Here is a 21,073-nt window from a genome sequence, read left to right as displayed (position 1 = left end):
TGCCATTTTATGACAGTTTAACAACTAGGTGACACTGTTATGCGCACATATTTTTTTTGCAATTCTAGCAGTCAGTCATGTCTCATGCACAAAGAAACCTTGAGGAGAGTAATAGATTTTTAAACCTCTCTTTGTAACTTTAATCCCTTTTTATGCTTGGTGCAAAAGCAAATAACGTTTTTTAGTTAACGTTAGTGTAAATATAAATGCCAGCAGGCTTGACTTAAAGAGCTCAATAAGCAGACAAATACAAGATTACTTGTAAAATGTAAATGAGTAAATCATTTACTCACCCTCATACCAATACAAACCTGTCTGATGTTCCGCATTGGTTTTGTGTCCATACAATGAAAGTCAAAGGGGGCCAATGTTGTTTGGTTTCAAACGTTTTTCAAAATATCCACCGAGGAGAAAGTTTGATTTTTGGATGAACTATCCATTTAAACTACCAACACTTCATAAGTACTCACCAAACTAAATATTTTGTGATCGTGGGACTTCCAGAAAGATCACTTTATTGAAACAATTCAGCACCTAGTGTTCCTGTGAACGTAAATATAACAAAGACCTCCAAATATTCCAAACTTTAATGTGAGAATACACAGACAGAAGCAGCGGGACTCAAGTTCAGGCTCTCTTTTTTTCCAAAAGAAATGTATAAAAAAACAAGCCTGATACAGCAAAGAAATTAGTATAACAGCAAAAACGGTCATAGAATACAAAGACACATTCCGTAAGAATGTGATTGAACTTAATACAAGCTGAAGTCCTACTGGGAAATATAATACTTCAGTTTCACCACTGAGAAACTGGGGTTCATCTAAAATAATACAAAACAATAGAAGAGCACCTTAATATGCTTTTCTCCTTAATCTGATTCCATACGTAGACTAGAGTAATGGTACTAGACTGGCATCATAAATATTAGCTGCAGCCACACATCACATCACATACACTCCCATACCCATCGATAAAGAAGCTTGTCCTCTACTGAAAATGAATAAGAGCCTTTTGCTTTACTGTCTGCAATACATCTTGCAGACCATCTCTTTAAAAAATGGTTCAACGTCGGAATGTTGCCATATGGCCAAAAAGTAAATCTGGGTTTGAGAATTTTTGTTGAGATTTATGGTGATGTGCTCATGAACCTCACCTGCACGGAGACTCTGAGGTGACATGAATCTCCCTGTTGGCAAACAATTCAAATATAAAACAAAGCTCCTTTTAAACTTCTGTTGTTTTATGTGTGAACAGGGACGTATGTTCTACTGCACATACAGTATTGATCCTGAATTCCTTCTGTAGAGGAGCTACAACTTTGTTTCAATTTAGGGAAACACTGATTATACATAAATAATAAAGACATACATTTATATAAATTACCAAAAAAAGACACGGGTTAAGTTAGACATAATCACATTGTATACTGTACATCATGTCAGTCAAAATGTCTTTCAGGGTACATTTGGACATCAGGGAAAAAGGCATGTGGCATCGCCTTTCTGCAGGAAGATCCGGGCTGGCACATTATTCGTGATAAAGGCGAGATGTGGGAAATGTGTGACAGTGAGTGAGGTTGAATATGGATGTGATTTTAGTGATGTGGAGAAGGGCTGAAAATCAAGGCTGAGCCTCAGCGTTGGCTTCCTTGTCATAGATGTAGCTGCCAACACCACCAGTGTTTACACCTGTAAATGGAATAAATCAATTAAATGAATCGGAATTTAGATCTAAATCCCATTAGGTTAAAAAACTGAAGTAAAAATAAGAAAGTAATCAAATATTATATGAAAATGATTTGAAATTGAATTATAAAGCACAAATATGAGAATACAACAACAACTTTTCTATTTAAATAAGACATGCAATTTCATATAAAATGCATAATTGTTTATCTTTAACGCTAACAAAGAACAAATGTCAAAACATGAGAATATAAAAAAAACTGTCTTATAGCTCCACCTAGAGTTACAAACATAACAGTACCTTTAGGACCAAATAGGACAGCGTAACATGGTTTGTGGCAGTAGGGCTGACCGTCATGCTATAACAGATAATGACAAAATATTTATATGATTTATACGATAATATGCAGTAACTAATACAGGCATTTTCTGTATGCCTGTATTTGAGGATTACAGCTTTCATTTCTCACTTACCTCTGCGTGGCTGCCTGCTGCCAGTGTCTTACTGCATCTCTCACAGCGCAGACAGGGCCGGTGCCAGTCTTTCCCAAGTGATGTCACCTTCTCAGCTACCATGTGTAAGTAACAATACATGTCATTCTGTAAGCACTACTCCATTTGCTGGCATTATAAACTATAAGTCTAGAGTCTGAAAGAAATGCATACCGAAATAGACTTTCTTGTTGCATCTGGGACAAAGATTGGCTTCTCCAGAAAAGGAGGTGACGCTACCAGCTGAAAGGACAGGTGCATACAGAGCGGTTTAGGAACGCTTTAGTGTTAATGTCACATTGCAAAACATTTGAGATAAAATAATAAAGGGCAAACATTGGACTCTCTGAAATAGTATATTTCAATTCGTCATTTACAATAGTCACACTTGATCGGACAAACAATAAATCCCCAAGAGATACAAATATCAGGATGAAGAAGCTTAACTAATCTATAGATCTACTGCCAAGTAATTAAACATAAATTCGTCATTTTCATTTTAATATTATTAAAGTTCCTGTCTTGTAGCTATAGCATTTTTTGTTGTATAAAGACCCCTAAAATAAATAAACCCCTGAAAGGATGATCAGGAGCCCAATGGTAAAATGTTAATCTTAGATAAAATAACCAATATCTCAATGGTATTACAGATTAAGCTTGGATAGGTATGAATGTAGGTATTTTTCGTTTTACCTTTAGATGGTTGCCTGGTCGGTGCTGGGACCCCCTTTTCTTGAGGTTTGGGTGCCGAGTCCACAGTGGATGCAGGTGGTGTAGTGCCAGTGGGAGCTTCATACACATAAGATCCTGCTCCTCCAATGTTCACACCTAAAATAATAATTGCAAAGGAACGTCATGATGACGTCTCGCCTCCATTCGCTATTATACAAATGTGCCATCCATCCTCGTGATCACAATAACTGTTCGCAGGAATCTGCTAATTTTATCAATGCTGTACGATTAAATGATCTTCAAACAAAAGTTGTTTGTGAATGATACAAAAACAAATCTATTTGTGATGCTGTCTTAAAGTTATAAAATAGCCAGCAGAAGGCGCTCTCGGATATACACTCAGAATGCATTGTGGGTAAAAAGCAGTGACCAAATGTAGGGAATGAGTTGTTTACTCAGAATTCAGACAACACTACAAAATGGCAGACACCCGATACAGTGCACTATATAGGAGATAGGGGGCGAATTCAGACAGCTATAGTTCATGACCTTGGACCACATTAGCTCCTCTCACCTTTTGGCCCAAAGAGGGCAGCATAGCATGGCTTGTGGCAATACGGTTTCCCATCATGCTGTAAGAAAACAGAAGGCATTGTCATTACTTTACCATTCTGTCCTATGACAATTAATACATATAATGCAAGAATATGACATCTATATTTCTTATGGGATAATCATCTAACAGTGAATCAGTTACTTAATGTCACAGACGGTCACATCCCAGTAAACTTCCCCTCCCCGATCATTTTCACAACAGTTACTAAGACATAGGATATGGAAGACAGACCAAATTTTAACAGCATGTCCTCCCAGAGCCCTTTGGTCAGGGCCAATGGCGGGAAAGTGTTGTCATGGGAACCGTCAGAGGGCAGCTGTGTTACCGTAACAGCTGCACGGGGCAGGATAAAGAAACGGAAGAGGCTAAGAACAGTGGCCTCATGCCAATTCAGACGTGTGCGCGAGGACAAATGTGTAATGAGCCACACATCCCAACAAAGCTTTGCAGACACCTTAATTCCCATGACCATGATTGGAAACCCTGATGTTGTTTGTGATGAAATTGATCACCAGTGAACCCGATGATGTCAGTATAATTTAATGTTATATAGAGCTGCAACTAACGATTATTTTAATAATCGATTAATCTGTCGATTATTTGTTCGATTAATCGATGAATCGGATACAAATTTTTAAAAGCATTCATTTTCAACCCTTTATTGAAAAATAGAACTGACATTGCAAAACATATTTCAAAAGCTTTATTATTACTTATTATATTATTATTACAGCTGGCTGTGGTTTACATGATGCATTTCCCATCAAGAAGCCTCTCATGGTTTGCTGTTTTTTTCTGGAATTTTTTCGGGTCTCTCTGATGGTCTTTCCTCTACCTCCGCTCTGCTTTTTTAATTTATTTTTTCTCCGCTATGCTGCGCGGCGCGATCAACTTTTTTTAGTCCTGTGACACACTAGATGCGTGGCGTGAGCGTCTCAGAAGCCTGGCGTGACCGTTTTTAAATCGGCTCCCATGTTAACAGGTTAGAGCTTGCACACTGCCTGCGTGAGACGAGCCGCACGGAAAACGCGTGCATGCTAGGAATTGAATCGACGCCTATTTTTCACGAGACACGCAAGCGTGTTGGAAGCGTTTCCAGGCAAAATAGAATAAGAAAAGATGTTTATATGTAATTGTGTACACGAATACATATTAATGAATGCCATTTTGATGTTTGAAAGCTAATCATCATTTATTTGAACGTATTTTCAAATTGAATTTCATTAAACCAACATCTACACGTTACGGGGTTTACATGTCCACTGTAGAAAACATCAGGACTTAAATCATGTTTATAATGCATTTTTGGAGAAACAACAAGTGAATATTGAAATAAATTATACATTAATATTCCTATTAAGTATGAGATATTATTACTAAAATGTTGCAAATGAATACTCCAATTAACTACTTTTTTCCATAAAATCTTCCTCCAAGAAAATGCTTAGGCTATATCCAATGAAAAGATACATTGCATTGAATGGGAATATTAATTTATGTCCATCTTAAACACATATTGCATAAAGTAAACTCCTGCATCAATTGATTACGTTACATCTTTAATAACATATCTGAGAATCATCTTAATACGAATTTTGGTTCGTATTAAACCCCAAAATGTATTGGTGACTGAATTATTTTTGTTTTTTATGCTCTTAACAATGTGATTAAAAATGGAAAAAAATATGACACACTACAATAACAACGTAGTCTAGTGTGTCATCTGAGTGACGGTCCAACATCAGGTAATAAAGCTACAAAACATTTGGAAATGTTATTTAAATAAACAGACAGCCTACTTACTCATTTTTCGGATTTTGGAAGGTGTAGGTTATGTGAAAAAAGTTTAAACATGTCGTGAATACAAGACCCTTGTCTGTCGGCGGCCTCCCTCTATGTCACCTATAGCAGCAGCAGCGCGCCAGCGCCGCGTCAGGCACGGTGCTGGTGTGCAAAGATACAGAAAACACGACGCAGCCGCCACAGAGCTGACACGCTACAGAAACGCCACGCTCACGCCACTCAAACATGTGGCGCGCGTTATAGTCGCGCGATACAACGAATCGATAATGAAATTCGTTGCCAACATTTTTAATAATCGATTTTTATCGATTTTATCGATTCGTTGTTGCAGCCCTAATGTTATACGAAAAGTCCACACGCTTACAGAGATTTGGTTGATCTGGTGAAGTTTAGTTTCCCCAGAAAACGACATAAATTGCTAAATTACTAAATGTAAATTTCTCATATAGCCAAACTTTTAACTGTTCCGTGAACTCTGGTCTACTTAACAGAGTATACTAGCCAAAAAAGCGGGAAGACATTTAATGAATTAACTTTTTGGAAAGGAGCAGGTATATATGACTTCATAACCTTGAGATCCGAGTATAGGTTTGGTGAAGGTTTTGTAGAACATCCTGTAAACCACTTTGTTTCCCAAACAGCAGATACAAATTGTGTAAAGCCTGCTAATCAGATTAAGAGAAATTCATTGCCTTTTTTGTGTGCAATATGCATCAGACATGAAAGGTTTGTGGGAGTGATGTCTGAGGTTGAGACTACCCGCGGTTATCTGATCCCATTTCAGTTCAGCTCTCCAACTCACTCATGGATTATTTTTCCAAACCAGGGCTCCAGACTGTGACTAAAACGGTCGCATTTGCGAGTTATATTTTTTCAGAGATCATGCAAATTTACCCGTTTTGAAATAGTTTTCAACGAAATCCAGTGTACCAGTGTGGGTAAACCTCACTTCCCGACCCAAAGAGGACCTAGCGACAGACTAGAGATGCGGTCTTTCCTCGTAAGAGTGCCCTACTTAGAGTAGCCCGAGGGCCCGATACATTGTGTTGTGAACATGCGGAAAAATGTCATTATTACAAACTAAAACCAACATAGTAACGTATTAACACAACCCCTTTCATTTTGATATAAACTCTATAAGCAATAAAATGTTTACGTTTTCATATAGTATATATTATATACTAATATGGTCTTGACATGCACTTTTTCTTTTGGTTCGAATAAATTCAGAGTACAAATTTGGTCTGGTGTTTTCAGAGTTTTAACAGTTGTTTTAGCATCAATCAATAAAAAAGCTTCTCTGCCTCTTTTAAAAAAATCTGCTATCAACTGCATTCAAATAAACAGTATAGACATGCAGCGTTTAAGACTATTTGAACACATTTACACAATTATATTTGTGGACAAATGTAAACACATTTGATCCTATTCCACAGATCTTTCCCAAATCTTGATCAAGCCTGCAGATTCCGTATGTAATTGTTTAAGGAAAAACAACTTAAAATTAAAACGTTATGTTAGCAAAACCTATGAGGGGAAGATGTACATACATCTTTGGATAACGGATAACTAGTTTCAAGTTCATGTTATGTGGCTCTTATGTGGCGCCTGGTTTTTCATCCAATGGCTCCTTAATTGATTTTTTTCTGGAGCCCTGCAAACCCAAACTTTTTCAACTACTTTATTCTGATAAATAAATCCAAAACCTGTCTCTTTCCACCTCAGCTTGATGTAAAACTTTCACACCCTTGCCCAGGCAGAACACATGAAGGACACTCATCATCTTTAGATATTTACTTTGTCGGGTCAACCAATTTACAATACTATTAATAATAAAAAAGAGACCATAGTGATGATAGTATTTCAATCATACTAATGAGAATAAGACATCCGTGAATTTGCTAAACATTATTTTTATTTCACTCAAGTTTTTTATTTTTACAATACTGTATCTAATAATTTGATGTGCAAACTGTAACACACATAACACATGGATACTTCTATTAACTTATTGTTAAAGGTTGATCCTTAAACCCATGTGAAATACCAATTAGAAATCATAACTTTACCGTAGCGACCTGACCTGATGCATGTGTAGAGGATGTTAATATGTTTACACAGAGATTAAAAAGAAAATTTGAACTGTAGTGCAAAGAAGAAGTTTCTATTTCTGCAACTCTGAACATTATAAAAATGTATGTATGGTAAAGAGACACCAGTAATCAGTAATGTCTTTTTTAATGCTAAAGGATGACCTATAATATCAAAGCAATATGTTGCAATCCGAAATTTATGTTGATGGACATAACGGGTCTGTAAAAGATCACTGCTTACTCTGCTGCCATTCCAATCAAAATGTAGTCGCCACAGAGTGATGTAATAGGATGTTGTAAACGTAATGCGCAATTGCACGTAGCGCAGTCACGCAAACAGGGGAACATGAAAACCTTTCAGCCAATCATTTAATACTAGCATCGTGGGACCTCAAACATGTTATTGTGTTGCATTACACACAGCTCTCTCAAACAGAAAAGGGGCACAAATTGTGTGTGGCATGCTACGAGAAAGACAAGAATGTGCAAGCAAGACAAAAACACAGACACAAACACACAAAATACAATGTGACATTGGATTCAATCCTATTGCTTGACTCATCAAATAGAACTGCTGACCTTCTGATGAAAACGTTCAGTGTCATAAAGTCAATACTGTTGAGAGTTTGAGTTTCCCCCGTTAGGCTGCAGAGGGTTAGTGTGCGATCTGTAGTCCTCATTCACTCACCTCAGCATGGCCGCCTGCTGTCAGAGTCTTACTGCAACGCTCGCACTTGAGACAGAACTTGTGCCAATCCTTACCCAGTGATGTCACTTTCTCAGCTAGAAATGAGCAGAGAGAGAGAGAAAGAGAGAGAGAACACAATTATATGAAGAACGTGTGAGTGGCGTTTGCAAAATTTGACACCAAAAGGGTTTTCAGTGTTTTTTAGTTCATTTTTATGGTGAACATTAACCCAGCTTCGATTCCTTAGATATGACTCTGGTTTTTTCTTGAATGTGATTTTTGTTTGCACGTTGATCACCCGCTAGGTAAATTTTTTTATCTGATCAATAAGAAAACTAATGGCACTTATATTCTAAACAAGGCACAATACTGTATTGAGCCATCACACCAGTCTGTTGCAAAAATGATTCAGACGAGAGTTGAAAAAACAAAGCTATTAAAAAATATATTTAACAGTGTTTCCAAAGCCACTACAGGGATTCTTTAAAAAGTACTTGTGTACCAGATATGATATAACCCAGTGGTACTCAAACTTTATCACTGTGAGTCCCCCGTGTATGGTGCATCCCCCAAAAAAAACTTGTAATTTAAAAATTTTAATTAAACTGTTAAAAAAACATTACATTATACAATTTTGGAACAGCAGTTATTTTGGCTGGTGGCTTTATTTTGTTAAAAACTAAATATCTTGGTAGCTACAGCTCCTGAGATGTATACAGTGTGCCATGGAATAACATTAGGAAACTTCCTGTTTGAAAACCAAGCCCGTGAAAAAAGTATGCAGTGCGGAGGTTAAAACAAAGAACCTCTCACTCTCAACGCCATCCGTGCTCTATTATGATTATTAATGATGGCTTTACATAGTTTTCAGAACCGTGAGAGCTCAAGGATACAGTCGATTTATTTTCATTTGGACAATCAAAGTGAGATCATATAACAATTGGAAAATGGACCGGCCATATTGTAAGAGGTAATGATGGCTACTTCCATTGCTGAGGTCTGTGTTGATGTGCAACACAATGAAACCCAGTGACAATTCACCACTAATTTCAGACGGAAAGTGAACTAACAGAGCATCTCTGTAACCCACTACTCCTTTTCCCGTCCTGTACCATTTCTATAGGAGGGCCTTGGGAGACTTCTCCAGATCTAATAATACTCATTCCAAGAATATATCCCAGTCTCCAGACAATGCCGAGACAACTCTCTTGCTCTAGAGGAAACACCTTCTCTTATCAGAACATAGCACAATCAGCCAGAGAGAACAATCGGTTTCCTTTACTATAGCTTCCCCTCCTCGCTAGCGTTCCTGCATGGTGGAGTATTGTTTTCATTCTTTCAGTCCTGCTGCCCGGTAAGTTCATCTCTTGGGGGGTCTGGCTCTGGGCAACAGAGATCACTTTCACCCCCAGAAGAGATTTATACGACCAAATGCATAGTAGATCAAGAAAGTGTTGTTCCAGACTGTACTCCTACACATAGCTGTAGGAACAATTTGGAAAGTGTGTGGGTCAACACATTAAAGCATGGAGATAATATTTGCGATTTATTCAAAATGTGAATAAAACTATGATCATTCAAAAATTAAAACTATTGCTCTAGGACAAGACTGTGAACCAGGATCCCAATCCTGTATACCACAGTAAGTGTGTGTATGAAATGGATGATCAAGTACAGATTAAAAGAGTTACCACTGAAGTGGTTTGTGTTGTTGTGTGAGGTTGATGGGGAGGCATTGTGTTGTCTGGAGGGAATCACTTAATTTAGATGAATAGATCCTGGACTTTCTCCAGCCAAACACTTAACCACATTTTAATTCTACATTCATTCCCAATTCTAGGTTTCTACACTTAAACATTCCAGCATCCTCGCTGTATTTAAAGACCTACATTCCAATGAAATACGGTTGACTACATGGTCCCTTAATCTGTCATAAATCATACCAGAGAGATATCCCTAACAACACTATCATATGTGCCTCGAAGGGTTTATTCAACCAGAGAGGGAAGACGCTCTATCAGTCAGGGTTTCATTAGAGAATCATGTTACCCTGGATGAGGGCGAAAATGAAACAAGCGTCCTAATGGACGGTTTTGTAAGATTATACGCAAGCTTCACATCGTCCGGCTCTGATGATCACAGACAGAGGTTATAGTGCACTACGTACACCTGATAGCAGATAATCATCTGAGCTCTTTGTTTTCAGCAACGGAGGTAATAACTTTATTCTCCATCTTCATTGTTGATAAATGTCTCTAATGTCCAGCAAGTAGAGTTTTACTGTGGTTTACCCCACAATTTCATCCCATTTCAACATGGAGTCAACTGTTCCATGAGAGATGCGTAGGTTTGTTAAATGGGCTGTGTCCGACCGGGACACAAAGGGATTGTAAACAAAACCCTCTGCACTCAAGTAAGAGTAACGGCACCTTCACGCCAGTGAGCTTTTGCCATCTCAGCAGAACATGTAGGTCTGGATGTGGACTAATAGTCTTGTGTTGTCAGCACTGGTTTCCAAGGTACTGTAGACTGTAAAACTGGTTTGAAAGTATTCTTTCCTGTAGCTCAGGGGTTAGAGCATGGCACTAGCAATACCAAGGTTGTGTGTTCGATCCCAGGGGATTGCACATACTTAGAAAGAAATGTATGATAAAATGCAATGCAAGTCGCTTAGAATAAAAGCGTATGCCAAATAAATAAATGTAATTATATGACTCTCCGCAACAATGCCATGCCCTAATGAAGTGGCTCTTATAGGGTGTTTACGCGACAAAAAAGTCCTTGTTTTTAGGGCTTGAAAATGAAAACCTTTGTTTAATTTGTTCAGTTATCGTTTGCACAAAAATCATGCACATATGCATTCCATGTAAATTTTTATTGCCGATAAATGGTGGAAAACAGGACTATGCTTCAGGTACTCAACATTCTTATTAATGTTTTTCCAGCTGAGACGCATATAAACCAACTTCTAAACACATAAGCTGACAGGGTATTTTTAGGTTCAACCTATGCATGTGCGCAGGCATGAAGTTTATCTTTATAAAGTGACGTCGCCAACTTCTGGTCTGGCATGCATAATACAGCTTTTTTTACTTATTGTTGTGGATCGGTGGGAATCATTTCAATAACATTGTTTGTTGCATGTAACATTTCAGAAAGTTAAAAAATGAACTTTTATTTATTTGTCCCATTTAAATATTTCCTTTATTTAGTTTTAGTGGAAGGGCTGCTGCCCTGCAATTTATCTCCAACCCTAATAAAACACACCACGACTCTAAAGAGCATGATTAGCTGGCTCAGGTGTGTGTTTCATTAGGGTTCAACTTTGCAGGACAGTAACTATCCATCTTAGTTAAGTACTGTACATGTTGCAGCAGATTTTATGTCAGTAGGTGTGTTTGACTTAATGCGGCACCGTGCAGACTGACCGCGCCTGACAAATGCAATGTATTCCAGTTAAAAAATTGGTCAGACTTTAATTGAAGCTATAAATGCCCTACGATCACATGTGCAGTACCTTAAGAGCAAGACCAAGAACTATTGTAGGTCAGACGCTGCAGATGCCCTAAATCGTCTGCTTATCTGATGACAATGTATTCCAGTTAAACCTCGAACCTGTCTCCTATGGGCGTCGCCAGACAGTTCCATAGCAGATCCATGCAGAGGATGAAGTACTGGCAGGGAGGAGTATCTAAGTCTGCTAGTTGTGCCCGATTGGCCCAACCAGACTTGGCTCTCAGAGCACATGCTCTGACAACCACTCCCCCCTGGTGAGAAGGCCGCGGTCTAGCACCCGAGACCAGACCTCTGGAACCCCATGTCTGGACCCTGGACAGGTACGAGGAGATCGGAAGTGACCTGTCCCCACTCTCGTTAGCATGGTCAATAGGTGGTGGGGTACCTGAAGTCCCAACCCTTTCCCTGTCGTGTCCAGTACGTGCCCTGCACCTCTTCTTGGACCGAACACAGAGCTCTCCTTCTGAGCAGCTCTTTGTCTATGTCAGGGGACAACAGGGAGGCTGTCTTGAAACAGAGTACTACTACTCCCATGAGTTCTCCCCACTGGTCAGACCGTGTAGGTATTCCACATATTATCTCCCTTCGGCAGATGTGGTCTCCGTGGCGTCCCCCCCTCAGGCGAGGGGGTAGCGCTTCCCAGTGCTCCTTACGGTGTCAAGCGGCCTAGTCGCCTCTAGTGTACCAGGGCCACCGCCTGTACTGCCAGTATTAAGACCCTCTCATCGTGGTCACACAAATTGATGTTTTACTACACCACTGGATGGTTACGATTCGCGAGGACGCTCATTCGTGACTCGCCTATGCCGGTCAGTCTCGTTCCGCTGGAAATCGTGACGTTGCAAAGCAACATGGCATTTTCGACAGGGATCCCATTCTGTCAGTGTCGACACAACGTCAAGAGACCGATTAGAAAGGGAACGTGGAGGGAACGAGACGTTGTGTCCATCATGCAACGATGCCCGCTGCAGCGAACGAGGGTGCCCCTCAAGTTCCTCATCCCAAAAAGGTGAATGAATGGGCACCTTCCTTTTTATAACCATATGTACGGTGCGGAGTCAGGCGTGCCGTCCCATTCGCCAAGTTCATTGGCCTTTTCAAAGTAGAATCGGAGATGATAGGATCTCAAGTCAAACCCCATTCTGTCAGTCTCGACACAACGTCTCGTTACCTCCATCAGGGAACCGAGGTTACATACTTAACCGAGACGTTTTTATATCAACTGTTCTCAGCTAGAGATGAACTTCATCAGTGAAAAAAGATGCTGTGGTCTGTCATAAATATTGTAGGTTCAGTACACAATGAAAGACACATAGTGTCCAACTTGACAGCTGTCTCACATCAGACACGCAATCTTGACGGCGAGTTTATTTTGTTTAAAAAAGCAGTTTTTGCTCCCTGAATTCTTTGTAAGTCGCTTTGGATAATAGCGTCTGCTAAATGACTAAATGTAAAATGTAAATCGTTTTTGATGCCCGCATATCACAGAATAGTTTGCAGTATGAAAAACAGCAGCTCAAACATTTCTTTTTGTATTCCAGTGTAAAAAATACAAACAGGTTTGGAATGACATGAGGCTGAGTATGATCAAATTTTTATTTCTGGAGGCTGCAAATGGGAAACTCTTTTTAAAATCTAATTGCAGCCTATGATCACTGACAAATTGAACGAGGTAAAATCGAATGCTCTGTCCAACTCCAGAGAAAACTAAACAGAAAGGAGAGCCTCTTACATGCTGACCCTGCCTTGAGCAAAGTCTAAGATGTGTAATCACAGATAAACAGCACTAGGCTTGAACAACATTTACTCATAGCTAAAAACCCTACATGCCCCACAACCGGAATGCATCCTTAGTGCCCCACATCCTTCTTTCTCTGAATAATGGACTTCGGTAGGAATGAAAGAGAAGAACGCTGAAAGGTCTGTATAAACAAACATCCCCTTATTGAGTTACAACTGGCTACTTGTTCTTTTGATTTCAATCATCCAAAGTTCGGAACAATTGAAACTCAAATGCAATGACATGCATTACATATCTGTGCACTCTGAAATAAATTTTAAGGGAGGGACAGATTTGTTTCCACTTTGGCATATTTACATAGAGCCATCTGTTTGAAGCACAAGTACATTAGTCTTCTTTCTCTCCAACTGTATCCTCCCGCACCGCAAAAACACGCAGGCCATCTGGGTCCAGCATGGCATTTTGCTTAGAGTCACAGAGTACAGTTCGATCCGCCAGCTTTGCATCTGAAAGCCTGCAGGCCTTAGCCAAACACGAATGCTTACACAATTAAATGAAACAGGGGTATAAGGCAGCTCAGATACACAAAACTATTATGTGCACTTCCTGGCATCAGGAAGCAAGGAAATGATTGCTGTTGTTAGCTCCCATGAACCTCAGCTTTTTCAAACTATAAATAGCACACAACATGCACTGAGATCAGATCAGAAGCCTAGAACACACTAAATGACCCTTCTGCGCCATGATGGCAAACAGCGCTTGTAACCCTCTACTGCTTTGTGGCAGGACTTTCCTTCTCCAAACAAGTCTCAAATTGTAATCTGATTGCAAGGTTGAATTTCCAATTTGCACTGGCCTGTGAACTTCTGTAGAGTAGTGCGGAAAGTATGGGTGTGGTTATAGGCCCTTGCTGCACAGATGTGGCCCTGATGCAAGACCAAGCAAGCTTGACGTCTGTCTCTTCAGTCCAATGCGGTTTCCTCCAGCTACTCGGTTTGGCAGATAGACAATGACATTGTCCATCGCTGACAGCCATCACGATGTTGAGCTGGCATCGTGATTCCCCTGCGTGACGCAATTTTCGTCATCAGGAGGGTCGGCGGGCGCCCGCACATCCTGCTCACGTACAGCACGACAAATGTTAACAGCCGAGTCCACAGACATTTGACATTTTGCACATGTGTCCAGCTTGTCCATTCGCGGTTTTCCATGGTGGAGCATGATTTGGAAGCTGCACAATGTGTGTGTATGCGAGTCTTAGACAGAGGTAGAAAGAAAAGTGAATTAGTAATAATCCACTCATGCTGTGTGTGTGTGTGTGTGTGTGTGTGTGTGTGTGTGTAAACTTGTCAATGACGACCTGAACTGTGCGCGTCCGTGATGGTTCATCAGTGACGCATGACACGCACAGTTGACTAATAACACACAACCTACACTAGTGGACACACGATCTACTTTTCTTTTCACATGAAATACCAACTGAAAGAAATTCCAAATTTGCAGGTTGTACATGCGCAAGTACTTTTGAAAATGCTCACGCTGTCTTGAAAACTGGACGCAAAATGGACATTTTTAATGTCCATCTAATGGCCATCTAGCAAACTGATATAACCCTCGCCCCCCCATGTCAACGTCCATGATGCAAATTTGGTAGACATCGCCCAACCCTACCAGCTACGAATGAAGCAACCTCATGATTTTCAGTTCTCTAGCCCGAATTAGAGTTGCATGTGTGCTACTCCAATGCCCCAGGCTGTCAGTACAAATCAATGCTGCCTCGTGCATAGCTCAGCTTTCCTACAACTAGATACTCAAATCATGTACACAACTAATCAGGGCTAGAGAATTTCAGTAGCGCTTGAGCAGTTAACACCTGGAGTCATGTGAATTACTTTATGATGAACATGTGGATATGAGCCAGGATATTTTTTAGGATTACTCAAATTGTCCGAATGAAAAACAAAGTCATACCAAAAATATGGCACGAGGGTGATTAAATTATGGATTCAAATTCATTTTTGGGTGAACTATTCCAATCTGAAGTGAAGTTGTGAAGACTCCACTGTGTTTACACTTTTTGAGGAAATTAACCCACAAATATATATTTATGAACTATTTTCTCTTTTATTATCAGTCATATTATAAATCATATCATGCGGTATAAATGTTATTTTTGTGTCTCCAAGTACAGTTAAAGCTTGTTAATACTGTGAAGGAGTGTGGAATGATGGGACCTGATAGTGATCAATCAGACGGGAACAAGAAGTCATGTAAGCGGACGAGGTAAAGTAATAAAGTTTTCTAAATGTTGCGTATAATTGTGGTCCATAAGTGACTGCTCGAAAAAGCTAGTGGCTTGCTAGACGCTAGACACTACTTATGTATTTGTCCACGACAATATTGTCATGCGGTTTCTACGTCAGTAAAGACGTAACAAAGATTTGACGCCATTGACAGGCGACGGCACAGCCCCGTGTCACTGTTTAGAATGTCGATTTTCTCATGATTTACAAGTAGTTGGAAACATTTGAGATATTGTAAGTACTCATCTGAACAAAATATATAACACATTTTACTGCAAGATTGACTGCATCTTAAAGCAAATCAATAGAGACAAATGCATGTTAACAACTCTTTAGAAGGTCTAATTAGACTAATGTCCGTTTAAAGAATAGTTACATAAAACATAATTGCATAACTGCTCATGTCTTTCTTTGCTAACCTTGCCACAAAGGCTAAAACCTCTCGTTACTATGGTGGAGGTTCATGACTGTTAGGAATCCTGACAGAAATAAAGAGCGTCCCCCCATTCGGACTCCCACGATTATGCAATGCCCCTTGAAGCAGGATGCAAAACCTCAAGAAGTAGCATTATATAACGGATTCTGCTAATTTAAACAGATTGTGGGGTAGCCATGCAGAAAACACAAGGTTTACACACAGTGAGTTAGTGTATGTGAGAAAAAGAGAGATGGAGACAGTGAGAGAACAAATGACAATGGTCATTTGAGGATGAGAACATAGTGTGCTTTGAGTAACTCTCTGTATCTAGTACCTTCACACAGAAAATGTGTTTGGAATATATGAGAGAAAAACAACCATGTGGAAAAGTACGGTCTCCTAAACCAAAGGAAAACATGATGGAGATGCCCACTCTCACGTCAACGTGACTGGCATTCTGAGAAAGAAGGTATTCTTCTCTGAAGGAAAGAGAACAGACCCTGAAGGGACAGATAAAAGGTAAGTAAAGAAAAGGCAAGGCAGCAAAATTCGTGTGCCACCAAATTCTGGCGTCACTCTACCGTCTGTGAGCTTTGATACAATGCAAGAGTGCTGTTTGCCATTAATAAGGCATAACATGTTTTCATAAATATAAACTTTCAAAATCTGTTCCTAAGGTTTACTTACAATTCTGCCTTTGTTTTAATTTGTAAATCCATTGGTCACAACAGTCTATTTGTTCAATTCCATCTATTCTGAATTAAAATACAAAAAAATTAATTCCTGATTCTACGTAATGCCGTTTTATGTGAAAAGCTGCTAAAGCTTTTACAGTTGAAAGAACACTCACAGCATCTGCTAACAGCTGTTCAATAAATGAATAAAAGTTTTCAGCTGAAAGTTTGAAGGGTTTCCACTCAATACAGTGGCTTACCACTTAAGTTAGAAACAGGATATAGTCAGAAAGGAATTTACAGGAACACATGCACTGACTCCCACAAACTAAATTTGGAAAAGCCATCTGGAGCCACAGGCTTTGCAGCCCAAACTGTATTTGGTCATATTTATCGTTTTTATTTTGATTCAATGTAGTTTATATTTAGCATAAAAAGGGAAAGTTTTTTCAGAATCGATTTAATATATATATATATTGTATACGCGCAGATGTGAGCATTAATCCTAGTTTCCACTTACTTCAGTTGTCAGACTGAAGGCTTGGATATAGCCACCTTGACTTTCAAACGTTAACTTGGTGACATATTGCAAGACAAAGCTGGTGAGGACCTAAAGAGGAGTTTTGAACCACGCCCCTGCTCCTCCACAGCTGGATGGAATGTGCTTTGGCTTCAACTTGAGCCCAATAAAAGACCAGTCACCCGCATCCTCCTGACCAACTCCCTGATGACGTACACAGAGGTCTGAGGTGGTGAGACCTTACATTGTGTTTTCTTCAGTACTATGACATCACACCCAATTTTACCGTTGTGACATTTACAATACAGCACAGGTCCAAATCCTAATTTCCAACCAATAAATCTAAATACATCTTGGTTTCCATCATAACCGGACATCGTGCCTTAACTTTCTTGTGGCTTTATATTGACGGTTGTAGATGCATCCTATAGCACCTTCTCCTTACTATTTCTTTCCCTCAGTTAAGTGATGTTAAGTTGGTTACAACTGGTTGTTGTGGACAGGAGTGAAAGCACAATGCTAAATGTAGATAGCCAAAGTGACCATGTGAATGGTGCATACTTAGGATAGCAAGGCTTATCAACTTTTAAAAGGCATCAGAACGTGCTTCCAATATCTTTTGTTCTTGACTTTAATGGTTGTGCATCCCATCAAACCACAGTATCTCAGCGCAAGTTTATCACTTAGTAAGGTAGCTAACCAAACTAGGCAGATGCCAACATGGACAGGTGGTGTGACACACTTTCTTCCTTAAAGCCTATTATTTATTGGCTGTACGTGTCATTCAGGGACCATGAAAAAGGCCTTTAGATATCAAATTGTCTGTTTTTTCCTCTCTATTTCACACGCCGATATTTGTCGGGTCTAACGTTAATATAAATACATTTTAATGTTTGAATTTAAGGACTACTTTTTTGCTTTTGTATGATAAACAAGTCATTGGGTCACCTCTTGACGGTCCACGTAAAACCTCGATTCAGAACCACTGAATAAAAGACATTTCTAACCGCCCGCTTACAGACAGCCAATGCAAAGACCACCGTTTGCTTATGTAAAGCCTCAACTCACTCATTCCAAATTAATAGACATAAATAAGAGCCAAATAATCATCTCTGATGCGCTGATGCAAAACCTTATAAATACAAGAGTAGGGATGATAAAGTCAAGTGGGAGAGAGGCTATTCAAGCGCTTAATGGTTTATATGGTATATATTGAGCAGGGGCCAATGCTGGGCAGAAAATTGACATCAATATAAATGATTCACTTTGATCTTACAGCTCCCCAGACGTCCGCTGCAAGAGACATGTGCTGTTTTATCAAATAAAACATCTACAAAAGTCTATAAAAGCAAACTGACTTCCCCCTTAGAGTCTTTATTTAAGTCAAGACATTATTTGGTCAAGACAGTGGACGATCACGAAAAGAAATCCTTGCGTGACTAAAGACAGGACGTGGACACAACTGTTTATTATTACTGTACAGAAGCCGGCAATACAATTGCCTCTTTATAAACTGTAATTTCACAGACGTGTCCACGTCACATTTACGTTCGCGTGCAAGCACAAATTCGGCTAATTATGGGGGTGGTTTAAAACATATGTATAAAAATGGATTGATTTTACGATATAACATTGCTCTGTGCGACATATCAACAAACAATCCAAATCCATTTGCTTGGTTACAACGTGGATGTCATTTATTATGTCAAAACGTCACGCTGCACGTTAAATAGAGACATATTAAAACGAAGGAAATATAAAATGAACTTACCAAAATACACAGTCTTCTCGCATTTGGGACACTTGGAGGCCATCGTCTGTTCTTTCGCGAAAAACGGTGAAAATCACGAGTGAATTTCAAACTGGATTCTCTCAGTCGGTAGCAGGTTTCTCCTCCACGCGCGCAAGCCGACCAATGGCTGACAAAAGCGAGAGCATCCCACTGAAAGCACCCCTCTGTATTTGCATAGCTCCGCCCTCTTTTGCAGGTTTGCGTTTGAGCGTCGCCCTGTCGTCTTCTCTTATTGGTCACGCTACAGTCACTCACTAAGTAGGCGGGGCCGTCTAGGTCACCGCTTGTGTCTGCTGGCTCTTCCTTTTCACATCCTTCAACGGGAATGTGAAAGGCGTCCAACAATAGCCCCTTTCACGTCTCATGAATAAGGGATTCTTCAGCTCATGCCCGACCGTTACTAGTGGAAATAAGAGGGAGACGATGTTGGCAAATTTCTTATAATGCTTCTCTATTTGGTTTGGGGTTGAGGTCACTGACAGTATTACGGTTTTCACAAATTTTTCCTTTACATCACTTTTTCCACACGCCCTAACATTTTCACCATGTCTTATTTAGTCCCAGCCGTTTGCCAGCTCTTACATTGCTGTTGCCTCCACCGTGTTCTGGATTGGGTGTAGCCCGTTGCGTTAGGTTTTGGGTTCGAATCCCGAGAACCTGTAAAGCTTGAATGTAATGTCAAACGCTTTGAAGAAATGCATCTGGCACATGTGATAAATGTATCGGTCAACTGTGGAAATGTGCTCCTTGTTGACTGTTAGACTACGCTTGTTTACAGACACACGCGACCGAATCCTGTTTTTTCTCCAAATATCTTAATTGCTTCGTCAATTAGACAAACACCAAATCGACCAGTGACCGTTTTATGCAAAGATGTACAGTATTTAAAGCACTAATCAATCTGGACTTTTATTCTCCCCGCTGCCAAGTTCACTGAGGGGAATACATTTACTTTTTGTGTCAGTGTTACAGCAGTAGATTGGTAGAGCTGCTTTGAAGGGGTCTGACAAAATGCATGCATGTTACAAAACAGTGATTTTCTTTGGTTAAATTGTTTTGTTGGAAATGGTAAGAGTTACTTGGTTTTAAATGAATTTCTTCATTTACCAGCCAATTTTTCTAAATGCAAAATTTGTAAGTTTTCAGATATTAAAATGTCCAACCAAAATCGTATTTATCCTGTTTTCTAAAAATGCATAGGCTATCAACCAACCGGCAGTATTTTTGAAACAACACTGCAGTCTTATGTTTTTTCTTTATCCTGTAATCCTTTTGTGAAGATGTCAAACTAACAATGAAGGTTTTGAGACTAAATATGTGGAGGTTTCATTAAAATGAACTTCATATTTTTTACAGGCATCATTATAGATTCTGTATAACCTACCAAATGGCTTGTTTAGATGCTGGAATGGCGTTAACAAATGGCATTGAATGAAACAAATGGCTTGTAAGTTATCAGTGTTACCTGCCATCCCTGATGAAACAAAATACACACACCAACTTAATATACAAAGATATATCTTTAGTACTTTTTAAGATAAGAAGATCTAAGTGAACTCAACTGAGACACCATAAATAGAAGTGCTAAAGACTGTTTTACTATTAGTACAAACTTAATGGAAGTGTAATTCTTTTTTTTACCTGGTGTAATTGATTTTCATGCACCTTTTGTGGGTTGGCTGCAGTTCATTTGAATCACTTCACATTAAATCTTTGCTGCAGTGATCGTTTTTAGTTTTTAATTTAAATTATTTTCACCTCAGGCTCATGCCAATCCATTTTGGATAAGTGGGAAACAGGTGCCTAAACCCCTCGGTCTCCCATAATAGCATTCTTTTATCTGCAACCGCTCCCTGAGTAATAGATTCTGAGCCAAATGTCGCCTCAAAAGCAAGTGTGATAACCTCAGTGCGTGTCCCACCCAAACCACCGCACCCAAAGCAAGCTTGACTCCTCACAGACGTGTGGGATTATGATTCATGTGAGAACATCTGTGTCCCTAATGTATGTACATGTTTTATAAGTCACAAATAGCAATGGATTTTCAAGGCATTAGATGT

At 39.5% G+C, this 21,073-nt stretch overlaps 1 protein-coding gene across 1 annotated transcript; it reads right to left on the bottom strand.

Moving 5' to 3' along the window:
• Positions 1-485: 485 nt before the first annotated feature.
• Positions 486-19,142, bottom strand: crip2 (cysteine-rich protein 2). The gene is made up of 8 exons (XM_079458086.1): positions 18,993-19,142; positions 8,050-8,144; positions 3,424-3,481; positions 2,871-3,005; positions 2,352-2,420; positions 2,160-2,254; positions 1,987-2,044; positions 486-1,688 (listed from the first exon to the last, which is right to left on the bottom strand). The coding sequence occupies exons 1-8, from the start codon at positions 19,033-19,035 to the stop codon at positions 1,621-1,623; spliced, it is 621 nt and encodes a 206-aa protein (XP_079314212.1). The 5' UTR covers positions 19,036-19,142; the 3' UTR covers positions 486-1,620.
• Positions 19,143-21,073: the final 1,931 nt, after the last annotated feature.

Source organism: Barbatula barbatula (genome assembly GCF_947034865.1).
Source record: "Barbatula barbatula genome assembly, chromosome: 6".
In the NCBI taxonomy this organism is placed as follows: Eukaryota; Metazoa; Chordata; class Actinopteri; order Cypriniformes; family Nemacheilidae; genus Barbatula; species Barbatula barbatula.
The sequence above is the reverse complement of the archived record's forward strand: the minus strand, read 5'-3'. Positions and strand labels throughout refer to the sequence as shown.